The sequence below is a fragment of the Amphiprion ocellaris genome, chromosome 22 (genome assembly GCF_022539595.1).
Source record: "Amphiprion ocellaris isolate individual 3 ecotype Okinawa chromosome 22, ASM2253959v1, whole genome shotgun sequence".
In the NCBI taxonomy this organism is placed as follows: domain Eukaryota; kingdom Metazoa; phylum Chordata; class Actinopteri; family Pomacentridae; genus Amphiprion; species Amphiprion ocellaris.
The window spans coordinates 21,762,991-21,778,202 of NC_072787.1; the positions used below are offsets into that span (position 1 = coordinate 21,762,991).

Consider the following 15,212-nt stretch of genomic DNA (forward strand, 5'->3'; position numbering starts at 1 on the left):
CTTTGGGATGCGATGGAGCTTGGTCATCAAGAGTTTTATATGTTAGAAGCAAGATTTTAAATTCTATCCTGGATTTTACAGGGAGTCAGTGAAAAGAAGCTAATATGGGATCTGTTTGTTGTGTAGAACTAGATGTTGGTATCCCTTCTTGCATACATGAGACACCTAAGACTCTGTGGGATGGTCAGGTGAGTGAGTGAGTTCATCCTCTGGGTTATCAAGTGGACGCCCTCCTTCATGGGTGTTTCACTGATAGGCCCATGACGCCTCCAGAGGGTTCAGCAGTGAATCCCAGCATACCAGGTTCACCCTCTAGATGCCATGTACTCACCTGAAGGCCCAGGTGGAGTCCTTTCTCTTCATCCACAGCCACCGACTCCAGTTTTCAGCAGCTCTGGAGAGATGCCTGAAGTTTGATTAACTAATTTAGTTTGATTTGTACAGAAAGTTGGCCAACACAGTGCAGCACTGTTTATTCTGTAATTATTTTTTCCTCAAAAGCTCAATTTTTACTTTTCTTTTTTTTAAAACAGGCACAGATGTGACAACTTACTCTCTCCATCCTGGGGTTGGTCAGACTGATTTGTGGCGTCATCTCACCGGCCCTCAGCAGTTCATCATGAAGATAGCGAAGCCCTTCACCAAAAACTCTGTCCAGGGAGCTCAGACGACAATCTACTGCGCCGTGGAACCATCACTGGTGAATGAGACCAGTCAATACTACAGGTACACTTCAGTGTAGCGCACAGACATTACATTTTAGTTTATTAAACATTTACTTTCAACAACATCTTTGCTTAAACCTACTGTAGGAAAGTTAGAGTTTGAGAATATAGCCCTCCTCCTGTAACTTTTCTCTCCCTCCCAAGCAGATAAACACAAATACATGCACTAAACACTTTATAACTTTCTAATGTTATCCAATCCAGTAATTTGTACAGTTAGGACCACTAGTTGTGGATTCCTGTCATCTGAAGCCATTATACAGCAGCAATTCAATGTTTTACTGTGTAAAATTGGTGGACTTTGAGCTTACAGCAGCTTATGTTTCCTGGAGAAAAACAACTTAAGGCCAATGCAATCTCCATCTTGCTACTTGGACTTTGAGACGTATATCATTGTATTTACCGTCAGATTGTCTTTCAGACTTTCTTTTTTCACTTTCATACTCAGTCATCTTCTTGTTAGGTTGCTTTGGAGTGTAGGCAGTTGTTGTCAATGCTGGAGTAGCAACTTTTCCTGCAGAAAATTCTGCCATTGAATCAGGTTTTCCACCACTTGCATGTGTAGAACAGCCAATAAGAATGAAACGCTCTCTGAAAAGACTTGTGATGAGATGGAGTCCCCCTTAATGCACTAGATTTTTTATAGATCTAACTGGAGACAAAAAGAGGTGCAGTGGTCAAAATAAAAGTCTGAATTTTTTACTGTTATTTCTCATCATGTCATTGATTCAGAATCTGCAATATTGGACAAGTAGATCAAATATAATAATATACAGATTGTATGTTCTAAAATTTCCGGCCAATCAGAGTTGGTCAAGCAGAAATGGTTCTAAAAAGTTCATGATTTGAACTGAAATTACCTTTTTATTCCAGCTCTGGCTGATCAGACAATCATTTTGTACTCAGGATGATGTTACCTTTCCTGATCCATAACCATCTCAAAGACCCTTCAACTGTCACGGTGATTCTTTTCTTGGTTCTGAGTATTTTTGTAAATGAAAGATTTCGGTTTTGATTTTAAATAAGTATGCAGAAATCCCTTAAAACATGTTTTCACTTTGTTATTATGAACTGGTTACATTCTTTGGTGTTTATGTGTGTGTTGTTAGGTAGGTTGTGGTGTTTTTTCCTCCTTCTGTCAGGTTACACCCAGCAGGAGTGGCCAGTGGCACCTGTGGCGATTTTTACAATCTGAACAGATTATTGAATGCCAAGACACCCTGATCATCGTTGCCAGTGGACCAGATCAGCAGCTAGTGTTCTGTGTCGTATTGTATCCTGACTAAAGCCAAGAGTGTGGTGCTTTCTGACTTCTCTCTCTCCCTCTCTCTTTCTCCATCCCTTCTCTCTCTTTCCACCCTCCTCGTCTTGCTCTCTTCCTCTCTCTTTTTCTCTCTCTCTCTTTATCTCCACCCTCTCTTTTACTTTTTCTTTCTCTGAGGTTAGATGCACGTCTTCAGTTAGACAAAGAGGAGAGTTTGAGCTTCACGGGGAGCTGGAGGTGAAAAAGCTGGAGGCAGAGCTCCAGCTGCAGAATGCTGAGTTCACCTGTGAAAAACGCAGACTCTACCACATTTGACGTGAGTAAAACCATTTCCTCAGTTCCTACATTTTGTCAAATTGAAGTTGAGGCTTACTTTAGTGCCTGTGAATGGATAGCTGTTGCTTTTGTGTGGGCCATACCTATAGACTGTATACTGCGACTCTGCGGCCTCATATGAGGACATTACATTCTGGGTTTGCTACACGCACCTTCTACTTCATGATCGTTAACTGAGACCTGATGACCTAGTGAGTAGACACTTTAACGTGTCTGTAGCAACCCCTTGGATTCATTAATCAAGACGCAGAGAGTTTCAAACGAGTGTCGATTTATTTCTTACCCTCGACGAGCCTCATGTAGCTACCATAAGCACCGTGAAAACCACAGAATGAACAGAGGAAATACAAAATGCTTCAGTGTAGTTTCACAAATAATTCACACATAAATCATGTTCATATACAAATCATGTTTCCAACCAGTACAAATCATTTTAACCTATTAATAATGAAATATAAAATGAAATGTTTGTAAAGCTATTATGATATACAGTAGGGGCAGTGGTGACACAACAGTTAAGTTTCTAGACTACTGATCAGAAGGTCAGAGGTTCAAACTCTGGTGCTGCTACTGTCCTTCCTGTTCCAGGGGCGCTGTACTATGGCTGACCCTGAAAGGGATATGCAACAAGCAACATTTCACATTGCTGTAAAGTATTTGTGACAAATAAAGGCAAATTGTTATTATTAATATATCACATGCTTCTTTTAAATGAAATATAACATATTGTTACTGTTCAGAATGGCATGCAGTTTTACTTCAACAAATGAAGTAATGACATTGTCACTTTTCTGAAGTAAATATAACTCATTTGATAATAATGCACACTTTACATTCCCATACCTCATTCCACCCTCCAAGAGCGCTAGTTAAAGAGTTTCAGACATCAGCTAGCATGCGCTCTATCTCAACACACACACACACACACACACACACACACACACACACACGTACACACACACACACGCACACACACACACACACACACACACACACACACACACACACACACACACACACACACACACACACACACATACACCTCAGTTCAGAGCCACAAATGATACAACATAGTGACGTAAATCACAATGTAAAGTCCTTCCTCATAGGATTCAGACAGATTAATATAATGCATAACTAGTGTGTTTACACGGTTTGTCACCGTTCCTCCGACAACGCATGAGCATAATGTTGTGAAGACAAAGAAACAGGAAAATTGGCACCACTGAAAACATCAAAAGAAGAAACTCACTCTCCACAAAATAAAAGCGGAACAGACCTCAAGGTGGCACTGCAGGACCACAATGTCGTAACATGAAAAAAAAACAATACAGGGTAGGAGAATATTATTGTAATTTATCAAACATTTAGAGTGTCCTCTAGTGGTGACACTGACAAGTGTAACAACAAGATGTCTGCCTTTTCAGCAAGATTAAAGTGGACAAGGTACTGAACCTCATCACATTTTTTTTTTTTTGGTGGGAATTTGTTTATTTATGCTTAAGTACTAATTTGAGGAACATGACAGTGGCTCAGACTTACTTGATCAAGTGTGACACTGATGTCCAACATGTAGACAAAGTGAACACACACTCTCTACAACATGGCAAAAACCATCAGCTCATCAGCTATAGGATGGATGTACAGATGCAGCGGTGCACGACTAAACTGGACTAATGACACAGTTTAGAAATATCTTCTGCTCTGGTGTGATGTTGTCTAGAAGTGAAAGTGATGCAGACATGATGGCGCTCTAAAGATTTCTGATTTTCTTTCTCAGTGAGGTTCAGTCAGGATGGAAGAACCTGAGGACAGTATTGCCGTGGTGGGAATTGGATGCAATTTTCCAGGAGGTGAGCAGAACTGAAGAGCTTTTTGAGGAGGGTTTTTTGTTTTGTTTTGTTTCTTTAATTTTACTGATTAAGTTGCATTTCACAGATTTTGTTGTTTTGTGCAATGTATATTAAGAAAAGTAGTGGGAAAAAAATCTCTATGGTAGAAAATTCTAATACTGAGGACAATTCACAAGATTTCAACAATGTACATTATTTCTGAAAGTTTATGATTTAAATTGAGACAACCTCTGAGCAACCGCCAGGATTATTCAAGTGAAACTATGGTAATTCTAAAATACATAAATGAAAAAATTGAAATCTCTTGTTTTTCTCCATTTTACTTGGTTTAAATTTAGCTACTGTGGTCAAAATATTTTTTTTTCTCCCACAAAAAAGTAGTGATTTGGAGCTTTTAAGTCTTTTATGTGTAATAATCTATATTTTTTCCCAACAGGAGAAGGGCTTGACAGTTTCTGGAAGGTTCTGGTTGATGGAAGAAACTGTTCCGTGCCGTTTCCCAAAGACAGATTTGACTTTTCCAGGTGGTACGACCCCGATGACACCAAACCGGGTAAATCCCGAACAGCCAAGGCTGCTTTCATTGATGGGTACGTTGTGCTTTAAACTTTACTGTAAATGTGTGTATATACTGTAGATACAGTGGTCTCAAAGAGTTTCCTGAGCATTATTTTCCTTTTGTGTTGTTTGTTCTATATTTTACACTGAAAAAAGAAAATGGTGGGACTAACTTAAATGAATTGGTAACATGCAAGTGAATTAAGTTCATTCAAATTAAGTTAACAAGTAATATCAGTGGTACCAGTTAGATCTACTTCAATCATTTGATTCTTCTTCAATGAAAATTGCTGCATCTTAATTTTAAAGAAAGTCAACTTTAAGTTTCCAGTTTTTCCAACCTTAATAATTGCTTTATCCAAAAATAAAATGTAAAACACGTAATTGAACTTTCAGTTTGTTGCATTTCTTCACTCTGTAATCCTACTGGAAGAAAACAGCTGCAACAAAAGCACTGAAGAAACATGGACATCATGACATCAGTGATAAAGGAGCAATAAATCTAACTGGTTTTACTTTTAGTTTAAATGGACAAAATGTAATTTCAAGTTAATAGAATCTAAAAAAATAAATTGCCTTCACTATAGTAGAGGGCAGCTCAAATGCACTTTGTACAATGTATGTCTCTGTATCTCTAAATGTATGTAGGCCTATATACTGCCCTTGTTATGCTGGGTTATTGGCGCTTTAAAGTCTTTTTTTGGACAAACTCAGAAGTCTTTATCTTGTCTCTCTTGGACGCAGTTGTTCAAAAGTCTGATATGAATTTAAATGATCCAGATTTGAAAAACCTTTTCTTATTGTTGCCATCCAGGGTAATTCAATCCATCGCACTTTTGTCCCAGTTTTAAGAGCAACACTGCATTGGAATATCTTGATCCAGATCCAAATTTTCAAGTTCACCAAATCCCGATTTTCAGTGTCCAGAATGGTACTACAGAACACACTGTAGGCACAATGTATGTGAAGAGCGACGGGCAGAACAGCCAGTATGTCGTCGATTTAGATGAAAACAGTACAATGAAACAATACAAACGTCCCTTTCCTCATTATTTTCTTTAAAATAAACTGACCTTTCATTAAATAAACACAAACAAATGAATATGCTTTCTTCAAAATTAAATTCATGGGTATTTTGAACATTATTAAAAGTCTAAATTCAGAGCAAATACATTCAGAGTTCTTCATTGATGGAGAGGCCAGCTTGAAGCTCTGGTGTTTGTGCCATTTTTAATTGAAATACAGTGATGGATGACAGTTCAAATGAAATATACTATTTTAGTTTTATATTGACATCTATTTGGGCTGATATTTTGGGGGAACAAAATCATTCTTTTAGACTTTTCAGTCATCATTTGTACCCTAGACCCTAATGTCTACCTTATTGATTTCATTTCTCCAACAGTAAGACAAAACAAGATTCCAGAAACCTTTTTTTTTTTTTTTTTTTTAATTATTTTCATCATTTTCAAGAACAATCCATTGTTAAAATCAGACCTGATCACTGCTGACCACCTCAGTCCTGGGTGTATAAAATGTACATGTTTAAAAATCACATAAGTTCACGTTATACTGTAATGATATTAAAAATCCTCTGCAGACACGTTCAGACATATATAAAAAATAAACTTTGAAGAGCATTTTTTTTCTGTGATAGGGGTTTTTCCTTCAAAAGGTTTGTGGTTAGAATTTCTTAAGTTTACATCTACATCTCCTCCTTCATTAAAAAAACTAAAATTTGAGTATGCCAGGCTATTTTTTCTTTTTTTGTATAGAGGAATTTTAGGTGCTCCCAAAAAGGTTTGAACCAACACCAAAAGAACAGAAATACCAGGAAATGCAAAGATTTCTGTCAAATATGGAGCCATAGAGTTGTTGCCTTTACCATATACAGGATTTCAGTTTCTTACCAGTCAGGAAAAACCCTGAATATATTAAGTTTTATTAGTATTTTGAGCACAACTGGAAAAGCATAAGACATAACATGAGACAAATCATAAGAAGTAACATTAAATAAAATACAATTTAAAAAAAGAGAATGACTTCAACTTGCAATATATCGTCTTTTCCTGAATGGAATCTATTGGTCTTCAATGTTTTCAGGTTCAACGAATTTGACCACAAGTTTTTTGGCATCAGTGACAGTGAAGTGGAACAAATGGATCCTCAACAAAAACAGCTCCTTCAGTGTGTCTACAGGGCTTTAGAAAACGCTGGAACTCCTGTCGAGAAAGTCAGTGGGAGCAGGACAGGAGTGTTTTTTGGTAAGATGTTAAAAATATGTGTCCGGTTAGTGGTGTTTAGCATTTTCTAGAAAAAAAAAAGTAGTGAAATGATCCAAAATTAAACTAGTCTTCTTGTCCTTGAACCAACTTTTTAAAAATAAATCTTCAAATTAAATAGCAGTTAAAAGCTAACCATAGATGACATTCATAACAATAAAGATCAAGTCATAAATAAATTTCCTATATTTTCCCCATTGCACGGATTACAGGCCTTATGAACAGAGATTATGAAAAAGACACTGCACACGTGCACCCAAGTGTGATCAACCACTGGACCGGCACTGGGCTTGCCATGAGTATTGCAGCAAACAGAGTCTCCTACGTCTTCAACTTCACCGGACCCTCACTGTCCATAGACACTGCCTGCTCATCATCACTTGTAGCTCTTCACCTTGCATGTCAGTCCATCAAACAAGGTCTGTAAATCTTTCAAGTAACACTTTGAGTCACCACTAGAGTAATTGGTGGAGAGCCATTCCCTTGGCATTCAAGTTAATATATTATTTTGAGAGATAATATACTCTATTTTTATCTTTTTAGGCGATTGTGACATGGCTGTTTGTGGAGGGGTCAACTGCATCATTGATCCAAGAATGTTTGTTGTGCTCAGCAAGGCCAAGATTATCTCACCTGATGGTACCAGCAAGCCGTTCTCCATTAAAGCAGATGGTTACGGTCGAGGGGAAGGCTGTGGGGTGGTTCTCCTGAAGCCGCTAAAGAGGGTCAGAATACATCTCTAATTTTTTTCCTTCTCTATTTTGTAAATATCCACCAAATTTTAGATATCTAATTAAGACCAAAAATCAGTTTTCACTGCACTGTAATAAGGGACTGGAAAAATACTGCCAAATTCTAGCAATATTCTACAATGTTTCCGAATGAAATATAAAAAAAGAAAACTCTGTAAAATCAGATGTCTTTTGGAGCTGAAAACAAGAATAACCTTTAACAGCAATGTTACTAGCAAACTGCTGTTAAAAAAGAAAGAAAATTGAATTTAAATGACGGCGCACACTGAAATTTTTTAACACAGTAATAAAAAAGCAAAAACAAACCATCAAAAAATGACAACATGACAAAAACTAAACATAAGAATGCATGGAGACAAAACTGCTATAGAGAGATAAATGTCACAAATGAGATATAAATGACACAAACAAGTCATAAAATGCGACAAAAGACAAAAAGTGAGACAAAACATGATAAAAACAAGACAAACGGGGGGACACAAAACTTTCCCAGTGAGACATGAAACAACAGAAAGACACAAGAAAAATGGGACATAAATGACACAAAGGAACACAAGACAACACAAAAAATACACAAAACAGAAACAAGATAGAAAATTGCGCAAACAAGACACGATACTATCGAGATATAAGGGATAAGGGAGACACAACTGTCAGAGAGATAAACAAAATGTCACAAGTAAGACATAATGACACAAACGAGACAAAACTGAAACAAGGCACAAAATGATGCAAACAAGAAAAAAAATAATACGTGAGATGCAGTGTGACACATATGAAACACAAGAAAAATGACACACAGAACAACAGAAGGAAGACAAAACTGTCCCAAAGAGAAATAAAACTACATAAACCAGACACAAAACTAAACACAAGAAGAATGAGACACACAATTGCAAAAACAAGACACAAAACTACAGTTCCAGGTAATGTTGGAAACACAGTAGAGGAAACCACATCTGCCAGTATTAACTCGATATAAGAATTTGTTACAGCGTGTCATTGCTCCATTAAAGGCACATACTCCAGTTGTTGCCTACCTTTAGCTTCACCATTTTTGCTGCTTCACAGGCTCTTCAAGACCACGACCACATCTGGGGTATCATCAGCAAAACTGCAGTCAACCAAGACGGACACTCTGTCACTCCCATCACCAAACCATCCATGACACAACAAGAGGAGCTGCTGCGAAGAATCTACTCAGAGTCTGACATTGTAAATGTCCAGTACATAGAGGCCCATGGGACTGGAACTCCAGCTGGAGACCCAACAGAGGCAGGAAGCATCTCCAACGTCATCGCTAAAGCCAGACCTCCTGGTTCTGAGACGCTGCTGATTGGATCTGTGAAAGGTAACATCGGACACACAGAATCTGCAGCTGGAGTTGCTGGACTCATTAAGATTCTACTTATGATGAAGTATGAGACTATTGTCCCTTCAGTTTTCTACTCCGATGAAACATCCAGTGTAAATGCTGAAGCCCTGAACATAAAAATTCCCAAGAAAACCGAAAAATGGGACACCTCTGGTGCAAGAATTGCGGGGGTGAATAACTTTGGCTTTGGGGGCACAAATGCACATGCTATTGTCAAACAGCACATGCAGCCATGTGCTGAGAAAAAGAATGAAAGGAGGCAAGTAAAATATTTTGTTGTATCTGCACATTCACAGAAATCTCTTACAATGATAATGGAAGACACCATTAAACAGCTACAGGCAGACAGCAAAGTTGATCTAGACTCTCTGTTGTACACATCAGCTTGCAGAAGAAGCCACCAAAAACATAGATACAGAAAGGCCATTGTGGTATCATCTGTGATCGACCTCAAAGAGGAGCTAAGTGCTGCTGTTGGCAAAAAAATCAACCCAGCCTATTCAGATCCAAGGTTAGTGTTTGTGTTCTGTGGGAATGGTGTGACATATCATGGCATGTGTAAGCAGCTACTAAAACATGAGCCTATATTCAGAGAAAAGACCAAAGAGATTGCACATCTTTTCCAAAGTCTGTGCACTCTGGACATCCTGGACACACTGGAGAGTGACACTGAAAGCAGTGACTTCAACAACCCAAATATTGTCCAACCACTCCTCTTTGCAATCCAGGTTGGGATTGCAACCCTACTCAGGCACTGGGGGGTCAAGCCTGATGCGATTCTCGGACACTCTGTCGGAGAAGTTGCAGCTGCTCACTGCTCCGGCCTCCTGTCTCTGGAGGATGCAGTGAAAGTCATATATTTCCGCAGCATTTTCCAGAGTAAAGTCACAGGCGGGAAGATGCTTGTGATCAGCAACATGGCTGTATCAGAAGTCACATCTCTTCTCCGTCTTTACTCTGGTAGAGTTTGCCTTGCTGCTTTCAACAGCCCGCAGTCCTGCACCCTTTCAGGTGATGCAGATGCAATCCAGCGCCTCCACGAGGAGCTAATCAACTCAGCTAACAATCAGAACCTATTCCTCCGTGTCCTGGATGTCCCTGCTGCTTACCACAGCCATATGATGGACCCAATTCTGCCAGGAATCAAAGAGGCACTTGGCACCTTACAGTTGAAAGATCTTGACACAGAGTTGTTCTCCACAGTGACAGGCAAGGAAGCCCAGCAGGGAGATTTCAGCACAGGTGAATACTGGGCTAGAAACATTCGTGAGCCAGTTGCTTTTGAGCAGGCAGTGAGATCAGCAGCTAAAGGGAAGAAGAACACAGTCTTTGTAGAGATCGGGCCAAGAAGGGCACTGCAGAGAAACATCATGGAAACTCTGGGGAATGACACCGCTGTTCTTGCCTCAGTGCAGCCAGAAAAAGATCACGAATCAGTCACATCTGTTGTTTCAAAACTGTTCGAACTGGGTATTCAGGTAGATTGGGACACCTTCTATAAAGGTTATGAGACAGTGCCACTGCCTTTCCCAAAATACCAGTTTGATTGCTCAAACAGAGACGTTGTCATCGCAGCAGCACACAAGAACACAACAAGTAATCATCCTGTGCTCTGTCAGACAGGAGGTGAGAAGGATATTTTCAGCTGTGATCTTTATTCTGACTCTTCTTTCTACTTGAAGGAGCACAAGCACAACAACATACCCATCATTCCTGGTGCCTTCTATGCTGAATTGGGTTTAGCTGCTTTCATGGCCGCTGCCAAACCAAAAGTACCCATCAACACGCTACAGCTTAGTGTCAGTTTTCACAGTCCATTTGCTTTGACCCAGAATTCACCTGAAATGAAGGTGCAACTGGATCAAATGGAGAAAGAGACTAGATTCACTGTACTCTCCCCATCTGCAGTGTATGCATCAGGCACAGTTGTTTTAAAGAGAAAGAGACCCATTGGAGAGCATTGCATTTCACTGAGCTCCATTTACAAACGATGCACATCTGTGTTAAGCTGTCAGGAGTTTTATGGGCATCTCGCTCAAGGAGGCTTCCAGCATGGAGATGTCTTCCAGAATAAAGGTGACGTGCACTATGGAGAAGATCTAAAGGAGGCGTTTGCAGCTGTATCGGTTCCAGAAAAACTCTGGCCTCATTTGCATGACTATTACATCCATCCCGTAGTTTTGGATTATCTGATGCAGCTTCTTCCTCTCACAGTGAATGACTTTTTAGATGGTAGGTCAGGATTTCCTGCCAAAATAGGAAGCCTGACAGTGTTTGAACCCTTGCAAAATGAGATGATCGTGTATCTGAGAGCAACTGACGTAGGAGTTGATCATTTTGAGATCTGTGGTTGTGTTGCAGATATGGAAGGAAGAGTGTTGGTTGAGGTTAAGAATGTGATATTCAAGTACCTTGGCAGTCAATCTCATGTGATTGACGAATACTTCTACCATAACGCCTTCAGTGTCATCCCCCAAGGTTTCTCTCCTGCTGCTCCTCCCCCCAAGGCTTTGGTCTTCTGTGACCGTATCGGAATCTCTAAAGGTCTGAAACAACATTTGGACTCAAAGTCTCAGTATGTTTCCTTCACACATGCAAAAGATATCTTGAGCAGTGGGTTTCCTTCTCTCTTGGCAAATCTCAATATCGCAGATCTTGAGAAAAACTTTGATGAGGTTTTGTTTTTGTGGGGCAAAGAAAACCTTACAACTCTGGCAGCTGATGTTGTTCTGCAAAATCTGTTGAGCTGCTGTGAAATTTTCCGGCAAATAGTCCTTGAGCTAAAGCGAATTCACTTCCCAAACTCAGTTAGAGCAGTAACCTACTGCTCATCTGACATCACTGTCGATCACATAAGTCCAGGTTTCGCTCTTGCTGGTATGACAAGAGCATGTGCTGCAGAGATACCAGATCTTTCTTTTCAACTGATTGATATAAGCAGCATCTCTGATAAGGACATCAAAGCTCTGTCTGAGGTACTAAGATCATATCCTTGCAACAAGTACTCAGAGCTGGTAGTCAAAGATGGACTCATTTGGAAACCTTCCATAGTCCATACCCCACCAGAAACCACTGACAGTTCAGAGGGCATTTACACTTCTACACTGACTAAACCTTGCATCTTTCAGACAACTGATGCACATAAGATAACTCAGCTGAGTGCCACTCATTTTGACGAGGACGTTGAGCCAGTTGGCGATGCATCAGTTGAAATCCGGCCCAGTAAGATATGCGTTCATTCTTCTGATTACTTCCCTGTCAGTGCTTCACATCTGGAACATGGCCAGACACTGTACTGGAACAAACACTCGCTTCAGAAGCACAAGCTGCTCGCTCTAGACTTCAGTGGTACAGTTACAGCAGTTGGAAAAGATGTGAGGAAACTGAAAGTGGGAGATCATGTTGCTTCCTGTTATCCTGTGGTGGCAGCTAGTAAGGTCAGAGTTCCAGAAGATGCATGCTACAGCACCAGAAGGTTTTCTTTCCTCCAAAAAACACCATGTGTTTCCTTCTTTGTGCTAGCGTGGGAGATCTTGCATCGAGCCTTGCCCAGATCCAAACAAAATTTACAAATCATCTGCTCTATGCCTGATTCTGCCCTGGTGAAAGTCTTGACACTCACCTTTGTGAAATCAGGTTGGACTGTGAATGTTGGCTCATCTGCAGATGTCAATCAAATGGATGCATATATCATCCTGCCTCCATTTGATGAATCCCTGATTGCTAAAATTTGCAGCTTTTCAGGCATCAAATATGTTGTAATCATATGCAAATCCCAGATGCAGGATTTGCTAACTCCCGAAGTGTTCCAAGGTGTGAAGGAAAATGTTCACGTACAGATGATTCAGATGCCTGTCATTTTGCAAAAGGGATCCCTGAGAGCACACAGGCCACACATTTATCACTGGCTGAAGTCCCTGAACTTGAAAGTGAAAAGTGCCATTGCAAGTTTTACCTTTCAGAACATGAGCGCTGAAACCAGGAACCTGAATTCAGAGCAATCATACTTCAACTCAAAGAAACTGGCTGTGGTAGATCTTGATAAAGATGTTAGTGATACACTGTCTGACATTCCACTGCTGCCAGCAAAGAAACCGCTTTTTCGAAAGAGAGCAGTGTACATTGTGGCAGGAGGTCTTTCTGGTCTGGGCTTTGAAACCGTCAAGTTCATCTCCCAAAGAGGCGGCAAGTACATTGTCATACTGTCAAGGAGCAAACCCAAACCAGAAGTGCAGGAAGAAATCCACAATATGGAGAAACAGTATGGAAACAGCATCACCAGCATGGAGTGCAACATATCTGTCTCTGAGCATGTGCAGAATGTTATCAGTGTCATTGGCCAGAAGTTCCCCTGTTGTCCAATCAGAGGAGTGTTTCACAGTGCAGTTGTCTTGCATGATGGGCTGATTGAGAGGCTCAACAGATCTCTGTTTGAGAAGGTTCTCAGACCCAAAGTAAATGGTGCACTGAATCTGCACCATGCAACACAGCACTGTCCGTTAGACTACTTTGTGTGTTATTCTTCCATCTCGGCTTTCCTGGGAAACGCATCGCAAACAAACTACGCAGCAGCCAACACATTCCTCGACATGTTCTGTCAGTACAGGCGCAAACTCGGGCTGCCTGGACAGTCCATCAATTGGGGAGCTCTGAATCTCGGTCTTCTCTTGAACAAAGAACATCTCCAGCGGTTTCTGGAAGCAAAGGGGATGATGGTGTTAGAAGTGGGAGAGATTCACAAAAGCTTGGAGCAATGTCTTGTGCTCAACCGACCCCAGCAAGCTGTTTGCAGGTTTAATTTTAGAAACATCAGGTACAACATCCTCTCTCAGAATACATCCTTGAACATGCGTCTTTATGAACTAATTGAGGAGGCCTTCCAGAAATCCATAGATACAGATTTTCAAACTAAACAAACTGACTCTGTCTCACCAAAAGACTATGTTTGTTCCCTGCTTTGTGAGACTATTGGCATAGATCAGAGAGAGCTAAAGGATGAATCACTTCTTTCGTCTTTAGGCGTTGACTCCATGCAGGCCATGACTCTGCAGAATCTGATCTTTCAACAGAGAGGTATGAACGTGCCTTTAGTGAAACTGTTGGATCCCAATGCCACAGTATCAGCAGTGGTAGCTATACTGAGTGATGGAGCTGAGGATGAAACCCAAGAGCTTCTTCCAGTGGAAGACACTGACGATGTTTCCACCAGATTATAAAAACTTCAAGTGCAAATTTTATTTGGAGAATCAGTCATCAGAGCATTATAATAGTTGCTTAGTTGAAAACTTTGCCATAGTAGTCAATAGAAAACTTTTGATGACCGTGGGAAAACAGGAGATTTCATGTGTTATTATCACATGTTAATTATCTACTTTGTATTCTTTGTTTTTTTGCATATCTTCAATTCCTCTTACTGTTTTGTTGCACTTTTGCATTGCACTTTCAACCATACATGATAAGAATGGATGTTTGTATCAGTTTAACTCATTTTGCTTATTGATTTGTTAATGATGAAAACTTCAAAGCATTACAATTGAACACACAATAAATTGATAATTGTTTCAATAATTGATGTAAAATTCAAAACCTTCTTTTGCATCATTTTATTGCATTTCAGTAAGTGCTTTATCATTATTGGGCCTTTTGCTGTTTGAACCATTAATTTATCACATCATGTGGACTAAGACGTTGTTTTCCTGATGGATATTTAAGTCACATGGATTTGTTGGAAATTTAACAAAGAAATGAAACAAAACAAATGTGAAGAAAATGATAACAGACAGCAATCTGTTATGTGTTTACAGTCATGTTTTTCTTTGAAAACAAAGTTATATCACAAATTCACACAAAATCACAATTACAGAAAATCTGTTATTTCTCTTATTAAGTCAGTTTGTTTTACTATGTGACTATTTTTACCACACAGATATTCAATCTGCTTTTTGACAGAAACTTTTTATTGTCATCGTTGATGGAAAATGTGCTCACATGTTGTCATAACTTTTCTAATGTCTTTGTTGTTAATGTTTTGTTTCACTATGACACAATAAATCAAGCTGACACTCGA

General features: G+C 39.7%; 1 protein-coding gene across 2 annotated transcripts; it reads left to right on the top strand.

Annotated features, from left to right (window-relative positions):
• Positions 1-320: 320 nt before the first annotated feature.
• On the top strand, positions 321-15,212 carry LOC111570852 (uncharacterized). 2 transcript variants are annotated; one of them, XM_055007324.1, is made up of 8 exons: positions 321-726; positions 2,172-2,305; positions 4,106-4,178; positions 4,615-4,768; positions 6,840-7,000; positions 7,231-7,437; positions 7,562-7,743; positions 8,842-15,212. In XM_055007324.1, the coding sequence occupies exons 3-8, from the start codon at positions 4,121-4,123 to the stop codon at positions 14,359-14,361; spliced, it is 6,282 nt and encodes a 2,093-aa protein (XP_054863299.1). In that variant the 5' UTR covers positions 321-726; positions 2,172-2,305; positions 4,106-4,120; the 3' UTR covers positions 14,362-15,212. The 2 variants fall into 2 exon arrangements, with proteins under 2 accessions (XP_054863299.1, XP_023129573.2); XM_023273805.3 differs by lacking the exon at positions 321-726 and having other exon boundaries at positions 1,933-2,305.